The sequence below is a fragment of the Gekko japonicus genome, unplaced genomic scaffold, assembly GCF_001447785.1.
Source record: "Gekko japonicus isolate JY-2015 unplaced genomic scaffold, Gekko_japonicus_V1.1 scaffold1248, whole genome shotgun sequence".
NCBI classification, from domain to species: domain Eukaryota; kingdom Metazoa; phylum Chordata; class Lepidosauria; order Squamata; family Gekkonidae; genus Gekko; species Gekko japonicus.
This window is the reverse complement of record NW_015171541.1, coordinates 163,580-177,228: the sequence shown is the minus strand read 5'-3', so window position 1 is coordinate 177,228 and position 13,649 is coordinate 163,580. Positions and strand designations below refer to the sequence as shown.

The 13,649-nt window shown below is 41.8% G+C and overlaps 1 protein-coding gene across 1 annotated transcript; it reads left to right on the top strand.

Moving 5' to 3' along the window:
• Positions 1 to 2,050: 2,050 nt before the first annotated feature.
• Positions 2,051 to 12,298, top strand: ARPC5 (actin related protein 2/3 complex subunit 5). The gene is made up of 4 exons (XM_015419649.1): positions 2,051 to 2,304; positions 5,578 to 5,650; positions 8,043 to 8,219; positions 10,915 to 12,298. The coding sequence occupies exons 1-4, from the start codon at positions 2,162 to 2,164 to the stop codon at positions 10,975 to 10,977; spliced, it is 456 nt and encodes a 151-aa protein (XP_015275135.1). The 5' UTR covers positions 2,051 to 2,161; the 3' UTR covers positions 10,978 to 12,298.
• Positions 12,299 to 13,649: the final 1,351 nt, after the last annotated feature.

The window sequence follows — 13,649 nt, the reverse complement described above, 5'->3', positions numbered from 1 at the left end:
ACCTCCAGGAGGTGGCTGAAGATCTCCTGTCTCCAGGCAACAGAAATCAGTTTACCTGGAGAAAATGGCTGCTTTGGAAGGTGGACTCTATGGCATACTCCACTGAAGCCCCTCCCCTCCTCAGGCTCCACCCCCTCCCATCTCCGGGTATTTCCCAACCCACACCGGGTAACTCTAATGCAAAACAGTTGTTCAGAAGAACATTTTTATCAAGAACAATAGTGTAACAGAATAGTTCATGAAGCAGCTTTCATTTAAAAAAAATGGGACTGTGGACTATCCCTGTGTATAGTATGTATTACCTGCTGTAACTGCATTGCTTTTTACTTCTATAATACCATTTTCTGCATTGTATAACATACAATGACTTTATGGTTTAGAACAAATTTAGTGTCCAGTGGCAACTTTTAAGACCAACAAAGTTTTATTCAAGGTATGAGCCGATTCTGCTGTTCAGCCAGTCTACAAGTTTGAACCTTACCTTCCTTCCAATGTATTTGAAAAACCGTGGGTGCACACAAAAGCTCATACCTGTGTTGGTCTTAAAGGTGCCGCTGGACTCTGAATTTGTTCTGCTGCTCCAGACCAACACTGCTGACCACCTTGATCTACTTTATGCTTTGTTTCAGATTTTTGTAATCCTAGTCCTATTGCATTGCTTTTTAGGGGGTCTGGGTAAAAGTCGGATCTAAATGGATCCTCATGAACTTCATATAATTTTTACATTGAAACGAAATAAAACCACCATCATATTGTAGGTCATGTGTTAGTCTACAAGGGGCACCACAAAAATCACACATCCAGATTCGTGGCACCACAACAGCGCAAAAACATGATTCCAAAGCACAGATCCTCATGAATTGATATTCATGAGTGGTGGCCTTGGAGCAAATTCCACCTCTCACGTGTGATGGCTAAGGCTTCCCCAGGTCTTGTTAAAAGGTAAAGGTTCCCTTGCTCGAAAGCCAGTCGAGTCCGACTCTAGGGTTACGGTGCTCATCTCCATTTCAAAGCCGACGAGCCAGCGCTGTCCGAAGTCATGTGGCCAGCATGACTAAACACCAAGGCGCACGGAATGCTGTTACCTTCCCACCGAAGTGGTACCTATTTATCTACTTGCAATTTCTTGCTTTCGAACTGCTAGGTTGGCAGGAGCTGAATGGCAGCGGCAAGGGGGGGGAGGGGCGCGAAATGTCCCCCCGCCTCTCTGAGCCCCAGGGTGGTGGCCTTGGAGTTCTAGGGGCAAATTCCACCTCTCGGTCTGAAGCAGCAAAGTTTGAGTCCAGTGGCACATTTAAGTCCAACAAAGTTTTATTCTGGGTATAAGCTTTCGTGTGCATGCTCGGTTCGTGCAGCGATCATGCACACGAAAGCTTATACCCAGAATAAAACTGGCTTGGTCATTGGACTCCTCTCGCCTTCCCAGGCAGATCTAGAAGCAAGCAATATGTGACACGTCTTAAGGCAACTGAGCTCTCCCATTGAAAGAGAGTGCGGAACACGCAGTTAACCATCTCGAAGAAGCCCATTCCACGCCCCAGCGACCGACTCCACTCCAGCCTATCAGCCCATTCGCTCCTTAGCAGCCGTGCACTTCCGCCCTCAGTAAACATGGAAGGCTACTCTTGCAGCCCGTTTTTAACGCTTCCATACCGCCGTGTAAGGATCGCGGTGTTTCGCCCAGACTTCGACCAATCCCAGCCAGCTTTACCGCCAGTCGCTAGCTCATGGGCGGGGACAGGCGTCGAGGGGCCAACGGCTACTTTAAGCATGCGCAAAGGGACAGGAATAAATGCTTTTTACAATTACTTTGTGGAGCAGTCCTTTCAAAAAGTGAATGCTAAAATTCGTTTCTACCTATGGAGCAGTAGAAAAGGCGTGACGTGTACTCTCCGTGCATATAGTTTTTTTTTTTTGTTAAAACGCATAAGGAGAAACCGAGCAACGGCTTGTCGCGCGCGCAAAAAAAAAAAAGAGGGGGAAGGACTCCCGCAACGGCCTCAGTCTTCCCGCGCATGTGCAGTGGCGACACAGGCTACCCTCCGCCCCCACGACTCAGCTGCTGCTTCTTTCCGTCCTTCCTTGAGGCCAGAGTGTGGGTGTTGGCGACCGTTTCCTTTCTTTGACAGGCAGGGCGTCTGAACTGCACTGAGGCGCGGTGATGGCGAAGCACACGGTCTCCTCCGCGCGCTTCCGCCGGGTGGACGTGGACGAGTACGACGAGAACAAGTTCGTGGACGAGGAGGACGGCGGCGACGGCCAAGTCGGTCCCGACGAGGGCGAGGTGGACTCGTGTATAAGGCAATATCCTTCCGCCACCGGCGTTTCCCTTTGCAGAGAGAGAGAGAGACCGACCGGGGCGCGACTCCGGCGCCCCTTCAGAGTGTGGACGCGGGATGCCTTCCCTGGCAGCGGCTTGCGCGCTTTTCAGGGGCTGGGTAGTCTCGCTTTCCTCCCTCCTGCCCCTCTCAGAGACGCCGGTCCTGCGGCCCCCGCCCCCGCCCCCGTGAGGAGTCGCTCCTTCGTTTCACCTGACGCTGGCCCGGCCCTGTGACTTCTTCTCCGTCAAGGACCACCGAGAGCGGTGCATCATTCGGGGCCTTGACCGGGGCCCGAGATCACCACCTCCCCAGTGGGAATGATGGTAACCTGTAGCCCCTGTTGCTCACTTCTTCAGATACCCCCTATCCCGTTGTTCGTTGGATGGCCACATTCCGTTGATTGTGCTTGCTTTGCAATATGTAATCCGCCTTGAGTCACGGCGGGAAAGGCGGACTATTAGGCTGCTATCACGATGCACTAAATGACGCACTTTCAGTCCACTTTCAATGTGCTTTCCCAACTGGATTTTACTGTGTGAACTGGCAAAATCCAGTTGGAAAGCGCATTGAAAGTGTATTATTTAGTGTGTGTGATCGCAGCCACTAAATAACATTATGTATATATATATGGAATTAGGCTTCCCTTTGTATATTTTGCCACATACTCAGTAAGGGTCTTCAATTAACTATTATTTCCCCCTCCTCCAGGTGAGAGTAATACTGCCCTGCCTTTCATGGTTGCTGTAAGGGGTTATGTGCGTCAGACGGAACAGGTTACACAAAGCATTTTGAATACTCTCCCATAACGCTTTTGCTTTTTGTTGTTAGTTGTGCTTTTGCTTATGCTTTTTGCTGTTAGTTATGGCTGTTTCTCCTCTCTTGGAGGCTTGTATAAGATTGCAGCCTTTACAGCCTGATTGTATGTTTAGCTGATGGCTGCTGTCAGGCACCTATTTGCTGTCAAGCTGATATGTGTAAAATTAGCCTGTAAAAAAAAAAATCCTAGGCATTATTGCTGCCAGTAGGAGCAGGCTCACTGCTCCAAGAGCGGGATGCATGGCTGCAAAATGCTTTATAACCTGGTACATTCTCATAAACAGGTGGGGTTTTTTGCAGGTGGGAGTTGTGGATAGATGCTTTGTAGTCCAAGACTGAGCTGAAATTTGAACTGAATATTCATTTGAATATTATCTGAAGAAGTGAGATGTGACTCATGAAAGCTTCTACCCTGCCACGTATTTTGTTAGTCTTTAAGGTGCTACTGGAGTCTTGCTCTTTTCTACTGAATATTAATGAGCATTGTTTCCGCTCATATGAACCCTGCTTACACTTTGTTCTTACAATGGAGTATTGAGAGGCCATTGTAAGGCGCAAGGAGTGAGGGTTTCCAGGAAAGCTATTTGCCTGGTACTTCACTAAGCCTCAGGAGTGTGGAGAGGTGCTGTGTGTCACAGTACTTGCCTACTGGACTATGGTTGTTTACTTATTAATTATAATTATGGTGTTGAGAATATAAGGTATGTGGTCCTTAGTAATTCTGTTAGGAACTATTGAATATGAAAGGGTTTCAGGGTTGCTGCAGCTGTTGCTGTAATGACCTATTCATCTTGCTTCAGCAGGTAATCTTGAAAACACTGTGTAGTCCTTGGATCTTTTTTTCTTAATCTCCAAAATCTGTTGCATTGTGATACTCTTCTATAATTCATGTAGTGGTGACAAACAAGAAAGTTAGTAAGTTAAAAACTGTGGGTAAAATGAGAAGATAAAGCTGCCAGTTTTTCTTTTTCCATTAAAGAACTTGCCTTGTAACAAACTCCAACAGGATCTGAAGAGGAAACATTTTAAAATGCTTTATATGCAAGGAGTGAATATCCATACCTGAACCTCCTACAAGGGCAGTTTTGTACATCAATATTTATGTCTGTCTTTATCCTGATTTGATTGCACAGATGTAAAGCAAGCATTTGAAGCTGGCTGTAATGAAACAGAAGCCGTCAGACTTCCTCCTGTCAGACTGAAGCAGTAGAGGAAGTACATTAATTCTACAAAGGCTTTCCTTTTATGGAAACGGGTGCATCTAGTTAGTGATGGCATGACCCACTCCCTATATTATCAATGTTATGGTGCAATCCTAGGCAGAAGTTTGGAAGAAAGAGCTATTTAACATAATGGGGTTTATTTCTGAGTAACCATAGTAATGCATAGGATTGGGCTTTTAGTTCAGAAAGTCTTTATGGAGGAAATGCCCTGCTATTGTGATGCATTTCAAAGGGCTTCTGGAATGAATCAGAACAAAAATAGGGAAGGGGGAATTCCCATTCCTAAAGCAGAACTGGAAGTTAATTGAGATACTGCTCCACTGTTAATAGGATATCTGTGTTTTCTATATCTTTAACATAATGTTGATTGCTTATCAGAGCTGATCAGGATCACTAAAATTGCTCATAATTTTTTATGAGTGCACTTGGATATCATAGGAGAGATAGTGTGGTGTAGCGGTTAGAGTGGCCGTCTAGGATCCTGGGTGACCAGGGTTCAAATCACCAGTTCTACCTTGGAAGCTTGCTAGGTGACCTCGGGCCCATCGCAAACCCTCAGCCTAGCCTACCTCACAGGTTTGTTGTGAGAGCATGAAGGAAGGGAAAAAACTGTTCTGAGCCGCTCCGAGTCCCAGCTGTAGGGAGAAAAGTAGGACATAAATAAACGCATGCAAATGCAGTTTAAGCATCCAAGCAAAGTATATTTGTAGAAATCTCATAAGTTCAAGCAGACATAAACCATGGTGGCAATATTTTTCCATTCCTGTGTTCCAGTTCTTCCCTGTAAATGGGTTTTTAATTCAGGAATATTGTAAGGTGTGGTGTTTATCAGCTACCAGAATTTAGCTTCTACTTTAGGGTACAGTACTATCTGCATAGTTGTACCTTTGTGAACTTAATTGAGTTGTCTCATAGTACCCACCTCATTGCTTTTAGTAATAGCTTTAATTCAGCTTTGACTGTTGGGCCCACTAAGAGTACTGCTCCAGCCCTGCATAGCATAATGGTTAAGACTGGCAAAACAATGTGAACCAGAAAGCCCCAGTTCAAATTTCATTGCAGCCTATGTTTTCACTAAGAGGACTTACCTAAGATACTGTTCCATGGGGATAACTTAAGTTGCCATTGTAAGGGTTGTAATGCAGCAGATAAATTAAGCATTGTCTTATGAATTCTAATGTCCGTCAAGATTTTGTTTTCCTTAACCATTTATTTACAGGGAACATGACAGCTGCTTTACAGGCAGCTTTGAAGAATCCTCCAATCAACACCAAGAGTCAAGCGGTAAAGGTGAGGTAACTGGAGAAATATGCGATGAATGTTTTCTTTTTCTTGATTACATCTAAAGAAAGCTCTGCTGAATTGTAACATCTCAGCAGTAATTCTAAAAACAAGTACTCCCAAGAGATAGCAAGTTTTTAATACTGTGCTTGAACTGGGAATGTGGCCACTTATTAAAAGCAAAAAGAAGATTCTAAAATTATCATTTAAATCATGTTCATAAACCAGTTCCATTATAAAGCTACGAAATGTGGAATTAATTATAGTAAATATGCACACAATTTTTTTCAGAGCAGTTTTGTGAACATTTGATTTCTGAAAATGGAATGAGGTTTTATGCTCTTCATTGACATTAGACCATATGTTTGCTTTATTATTGGTTTAAAACATGGTTTTTGCTAACTGCTAGTAGAGATTCAGGTGGGTAGCTGTGTTGGTCTGAAGCAACAGAACAAAATTCGAGTCCAGACTAACACAGTTTTATTCAAGGTATAAGCTTTCATGTGGATGCACACTTCTTCATATACATTGAAATGGAAGTTACCGGTCCATGCGTATAGGTAGAGGGTGGGCAGCAAATTAGCATACAACATAATGAAGATGTTTTACAGATGCAAGGACCAAATAGGAATAACAAGCTTAGTTGATATGGTCACCATTTGTTTGGATTTAATTTGGGGGGGGGACACAGTGAAGCAAATAAATATATCAGAATTGAAGATTAATGTGTAAATGTACCCTTCTTAATTGTGGAATGCTAAGCGTAATTAACTGAGATCCTTTTGTTATGCTCCATTCGTCTCTCAATCATGGAGGTGCTAAAAAATAAATAAATCATGGAGGTGCTGTGCCTTGCCACTGGACTCGAATTTTGCTCTGTTAGTAGAGATGTGAAGGCCTGTGGGAGGACTTTCCCCCAAGGACTTTTTAGAAATTAGCTTTTCCAGTGCGGCAGTTGGGTGGCGGGGGCATATAATTTCTGTTTTGGGATAAGTCAAATGCTTTTTGAGACAAGGCTTTACTCAGAATGTGTATTATGAATATTTTTACATTAGACCAGGGATGTCAAGCATAAGGCCCGGGGGCCAGAACCGACCCATTCAGGGCTCTTATTCGGCCCACGAGCAACATGTACAAAGGCGGGGACAGAAGACTGCTCAGGAAGGGGAGTGGCTTCTATTGTGGCTTCAGCATGGCGGAATAACATAGTCTGCAGCAGTCAAGTAGTGTGGGAGCATCTACCCAGTGCTGCACTGCTGGCTCTCCATTCCATCCATGTGGGGTTTCCTCTACACCCCCTTCCAGCCCATGGACACACCAACTTGGAGCTATGAGCTGCTGTCCTTTATGCAGCTTATATCTCCGGTACCTGGCATTTTGTTTTATGCCACACATGGGCCAGCCCGACAAAGTCACATTTATGTCAGATCCGGCCCTCATAACAAATGAGTTTGACACCTCTGTGTTAGACAATTATAATTCCTCTGTATACAGTAGATGTGTGTTTGAAAATGTTTTTGTACAGGACTAATTTTGTCCACAACATATTATAATATGCATTTTGATATTACACTGTTAATCAATTATAACATCTTATCAAAAGATGCTCCTTCCATTTTATCTTTTCAACAACTTTATGAGGTAGGTTAGCTTGAGAGAGTAAGTGGCCTAGTGAGTCTTACTGCAGAGTAAGAATTTGAATTTGGGTATCACAAGATACTCTGTACCATACTGGCTCTCTTCTGGAGGGTTACAAGTTGAAAAGGCTGGCCTTAATGTTTGAAGAGGCCTTAATGTTTAAAGTTGTGTTTGGAACAAACAAACACAATGAATAGAATGTAAAAGCAGAAATCCCTTGCAATTGTTTGCTTTTTAAATAAAGAGTTTGTGGCAATAGATTCATTTTAAAGCCTATTCATTCTAAACTTGTTGCACAGATTTTGTTAATTAAGCTAGAATTTGGTCCTGCAAATACGGGGGGGGGGGGGGGGGGAAGGCTTGGTGAACAAGAAACCAAAAGGCATTAACCCTTAAAAAAAAAAACTTAGGTGTTTAGAAAACTGCCACCTTTCAGGTTAACTAATCCTCTTGACTTCCATATCTAACACAAGTATTGGAATAGGTCTTTGTGGTTTTGAAATTAGAACCAGTCTGGTTTTGCTCTCGAGATGGATGCATGTCGGATTAGTCACTTGATGCTTAATGAATTTCTACAAATACCTTTTACCTTTGTAAAGGTACAGCAGCCCAATCCAGAGTGCATGTTCTTTCAGAAGTAAGAATGATTGGGTTCCATGAGACTTACAACTGAGGACTTCAGTCTAAATCTCCAGAATGAGATGCTTTTTTTTTAGGTTTTGCAACTCCTTCCCTGTTTGTGACACTCTTCGTTTGTCCTTAGGATCGTGCAGAAAGCATTGTTCTGAAGGTTCTCATCTCTTTCAAAGCCAATGACATTGAAAAGGCTGTACAGTCTTTGGACAAGAATGGAGTTGATCTCTTGATGAAATACATCTACAAGGGCTTTGAGAGCCCATCTGATAACAGCAGTGCTGTCTTACTGCAGTGGCATGAAAAGGTATGTTAGCAAGGCACAGCCGCTTTAGTCTGATAATTGCATCTCCCAAAATATTTTCTTAATGCCTTTAAGTGCTACTGCTGCTTTATCTTTTTGCTCTTCTCTGTATTTTAAAGCACATGTAGGTGGAGAAGAAACAGCAAAATGTGTAGGCGAAAGATATAACATTATTGTGTATTTTAATTCTAAACCACTGTTTAGGATGTTTTCACACAGTAGGCCTTGGAGTCTGCCTTTAGGTTTTTGTGTAAATCTGTAAACATGCATTGTTTCAGTGTTCAAGCTAACTTACCAGTTTACAGCCTGAGAAAAATAGCAGTAAGAATCAATGGCTTTATACCCAGAATCAGTCCTTGAACAAATAGGAATCAGTGGCTTTATATCCAGAATCAATCCTTGAACAAATGAAACAGAGTTTAGAACAATTATTCTTTGGAATGCTCAGATGTTAACAGTTTTAATTTGGCTAGACCCGCTTAAGGATATTTTACTGTAAGATAAGGGAAGAGGGAGTGGTAGGTAAGGTGGGAAAAGGGAGGAAAGGGGGAGGGTCAAAAGGGGTAGAAGAGGAAGAGTGAGGGGAATGGTGGAAGAGAAAGAGGAAAGATAATCATACGTGAGGTAACTGGTTTTATTTGTTCACAACCATGAGCAGGAAGAGAGATTGTCCTTCGGTCCTATAAACTCCCCTTTATCTAAACAGAGTAAACTAGATTATTTCTTTAGTTTTTGAGTAAAAACCTCTAATAGGCTAGATTTTACAAGATGAGCAGCTAGATAATCATAGAATCATAGAGTTGGAAGGGACCTCCAGGGTTATCTAGTCCAACCCCAACAATGCAGAAAATTCACAAAGATCTTCACACACACACCTGTGACCCCTGTTTCACACCCAGAAGATGACAAAAAAACCCTCCAGGATTCCTGGCCAAATTGGCCTGGAGAAAAATTGCTTCCTGACCCCAAAGTGGTGATCAGCATTTCCCTGGGTGTGTAAGAAAGAGCCACAAGGACTAAGCACTGATGCAACCCTTCCTGCCCTCCCTCTCATGAACTACCTAAGTTCACAGAATCAGCATTGCTGTCAGCCATCTAGCTTCTGTCTAAAAACCACCAAAGAAGGAGAGCCCACCACTTCCTAGATAAGGTAAGAATAAAGATAAGGAATGCTCAGATGCTTTAATAATAAAGCCATGTGAGGCTCACATAACTATATCTGCAACCCCCACCCCCCAAATCTCTCAAATCTGTGTTGTAGTGAGACTATCTTATCTTTTCTGAAAAAGGCTTGGTAAGAACTTTAGAAATTGCATTTTATTTTTAAATGCAGGTTAGATAGGAGAAGGGATGACGTGTGCTTTTTATTTATAACCTTATATTATTGTGATTGTAGTATTGTTGTGTTGTAGTATTGTCGTGATTCTTATTCATTTCATCTGTTCAAGGATAAGTTTGGGGTGATTTTAAAGTTCTGAGAGGTCATATTGACTGATTATTGGCTGGGATACTAGATTTTCACCAAGACCTGGAATAAATAAGAACCTGACCTCTCTTCAGTCACATGACTGGTATCTGTAAAGAATGATCATTGAACAGACTAATTGATCATTCTTCATACAGCTTTTTGGTTAATGTGTTGCTTCAAAGCAGTCAAAGAGGCTTTTGGTTTCCATGTACCTATTTTAAGACCTCCTCCCACACACACACATACAAGGGTGGGAGTAACTCTGCAATAAGATGTCTAAAAGAGCTGCACAGAATAATGAATGAAAAAGGCTGATGCACTTTAGCTTGATTGTGGAATATGAGAGAAGAAAATAAAACTATGCATGAATGGGAAAGGTCCTAGAGGACAACTAATGGAATGAGCCACTGGAGACTTTATAGTTATCAAGGAAGCACAGTAAAACTAACTACACTTTGACTTAGGCCTGGTCTAGTTCCCTAATACTGTATTAGTAATTCCCTGTGTGGGGGAAATTAGTACAGCATCCAGAGGGGTAACCCGGAACTTTTCATGTGTTCATTTTTTATTTGCAAGGAGTTTTTACATGGGGAAGAACAAATATGTGACTCTCCCAATTACAGCTCATTTTATTACATCAAGATTCTACCTCCTCATTCTGCTGCATGTGGTCATAGTGGCTGCCCATACTATTATCAGAGATCTTTTTAGAAGATAAGGCTAGTTATGCCATGCATCTTCTTGTTAATTGTAAGTAGGAGCGGGTATATTCACTTAAGGCAGATTCCTTCATGCCTGCTCTGCCATTTTATTAAGACTGCAACATCAGGTGATGACATGTGTGGAAATAAAACCCTGCAGATCTAATGCCTCAAATAAAAGTTTTACATCACCACATATTGCATCTCATGCAATAAGTTTCAGATGACTTGGTTCACACAGTCAGCTGTCAATCATCACATCTTGAATACTTGAAAAATAAGAGATGAAGGGAGGTCTGTGCACATTTAAGCATCTACTGCTGCATTTCCTTAGAAACAAATGCTGTCAAAATCTCATTGCACACACCTGATAGAGAAATGGTGCTCGCTTCACATGAGACACATTAGAAGTCCATAGTTATAATTTTTATTGTGACAGTCGTATCAGTTGGAACAATAAATTATGCTGATATTAGAATTAATATTCTGCAATTGCTTTATCTTCTTGTTTCTTGCCTTTTGTTTTCAGGCTCTTGCTGCTGGAGGTGTAGGCTCCATTGTCCGTGTCTTAACTGCCAGGAAAACAGTTTAAGTCCAGCAGGAAGTGCCCTTCTGCCATAGGTGTGGGAAATGCTGGTACAAAGACCAAAACAACTAAATGCCATCACTGCCCTGTGGGTAGCATCTCTCTCTCTCTCTGTGTCTCAGCTTGCCTTCTTGCTTTTTCATATCTATGGTGTAATAAGCATATCAGATTTTTTTTTTGTTAAATATTGGATAATTATACAGGTGCAATTTTATTTGTAAAAAGAGGATTTGGTACTCTCAAAGCATTTCAGTGACTCAAATACAGTGTTTGCATAGGATAATTTGCATTTTCAGAGAATCATTACAAGATACTACTGCCTCCCCTTTTTATGGCCTGACCTGAGGGGAATTGAGGTCAATGTCTAAATTGTTTAGCTGGTCAGGCAGCATTCCCTTACTAATAATGGAAACTGGATTTTGTGTTTCCTGATCAAATTCTGACTGTACAGCATCAGGCAAGGGTTTGCTAAAAGGTCACGTTATCCCTTGGTGGGTGAATGTAGTGCAGAAGCATCTCTCACAGTGTTTCTTTGCTGTCCCTTTTATGATGAATCAATAAGAGGAGAAATATCCTACTTTCTTTGATGAGTCATCAAAAGAAGGGGATGAAGTGTTTTTTGGGGGGAACTCCATGTAGTGGTTGCCTCTTGATGGTATAATATGTGTGTGTTTAATGTTTTAGCACAGAACTACCTGTTATACTTTATTTGGGACTGTGTCAAAAATAGCATCCCTGTGTCAGATTCTCCTTTCTGTTATAATGCGTAGGATCTCTTATCTCTGCATCCTGATGTCATTCTATTGTTTGTTTCGCTGCCTCCAGTCCTCATTGGTTGCAGACGGTGTGGAAACATGATATCATGATAGCAGGAGATAGGACAAGTGTCCCCAGGGGGAAGGAGGGGAGATTTGATAAGGGTGCTGGTTTTGGTAGAAGCTACATGTTGAGTGTAATGTGTAGTTCTGCCTTAAGATGCAGAAATCAGTGTTGAGATACTGGAGACCTAAGAGCTTGATCTCTGTTCCTAATAGGGTCATGTTCCTTGATGTATTATAGGAGATAGTATTGACCACGGAAAAAAAAATTTAAGTGCTTATAAATTAAAAAGTGTGACTTTCCAGCAGACCTTGTGCATTCCAGACCTGGAAACAGCTTGAATATGAATGACTTAGGAGCAAAGCTGACGGGTGTGTTTCATTTATACTCATTGCCAGTTCATATCCAAAAACTGGTAAGGAATTCTGAAACCTTTGCTCATTTTTTATACCTGCTTTTTTTGTAAAATGAGAAAATCAAAAAATAAATGGTCACTGTTAAATATTTATTTTTTCCCCAAATTATAGTTTTGTTGTCCTGTTGATCTATTGTTAATATAGAACAATGTGGTAAATGCTAACGGAGCATGTAAACTTAGAAACTCATGTTCTTGGAGCGAGCAAGGTTACAATGATCCCCCCAAAAGCACAAACATATGTTTGCCCTTGCACAATTATTCGGTAGGAAATTAAGGAGAGTGAGTGTTGGGGGTGGTGGTGTATTTTGCAAGGACCTCTAGAAATTGTCATGTTCCAGAACTGAAGAATGCTTGAAGCTCTTCTGGAGCATTGAATATCTTCCATTAAAGCAGGAGTCTGATTCTGAAGAATGTGAAAAAGAAAAGTGGGCTGTTTTGCTAAAGGTTTGTAAAAGAAAGCATGTGGAAAGGGATCTGAATGAATGTCCAGAGGCCAGGTGGCTGGATATTTCAGTTCAGTATGATTCCTACTGCCTTTTCCCCAATCCATCCATCTAGGGGAGGGTCCAAATGGTTATATGTGGGGGTTTTCTTATTTGATATACTGCCCATGAAGCTACAAGTACGAAGTAAAAGATACTTGGCATTTTTTTTCCAGCAGCCATTGTAAATGTCATTAGATTTATTTCCTCACCTTTACATGAAGATGTATTTTCTGTATATTTACTGATCTCTAGCATAGAGTTGGTCCTGGGTTGAATGATCACTGGCATAATGATTGATTGTCTAGTGCAGGATAAGTTTATGAAGACAGAATATCGCCTCTGCAAGCAAGCACTACCACTTCACAGGCCTTTGCAAGATACCCATGCATTTTACAAAAGCCCTTTTACTAAATACCTTAAAATGGTAAAGAGCAAACACAGTTTTGAGGGACTATTCTGAGACATCTTTCAGTTGCTTATTGTTTTCCAAGAGCCACTGTTGAAAGTCAATCAGATCTAGGCAGAATTCATCTGCCAAGGCACAATTTGTCCATTTACTTCCTTTTTCCTGGGTTCAAACACATTCCCAAGGTGCTGGGTCGCTGCTTCTCCAAGCACAACCCTAGAACACACCCAACAACTGTGGCGGCGCATTGCAGAGACTAGCAATGAGGCTGCTAGCAGTGTTCTTCTCACTGAAGAGTCCCTAATGACTTTCCATGGCATCCCAGGGCTCCTCGACATACAGTTTAAAAGCCACTGAACTAATTTATAAGGAAAGGACTCAACCGAAGCGGAACATTATCGTCCATTTTCTTTATTAAAAGAGGATTATAAATTCTGAGTGTTGGTTTTGGTGAAAAATGTTGAATAACCTCTTCCTTTGATGTACTGAGGTAGACAAACCAGGATTTTTAAAGGGGAAGAAGGTTACTGGACAATTTTTGAAAGGCAAT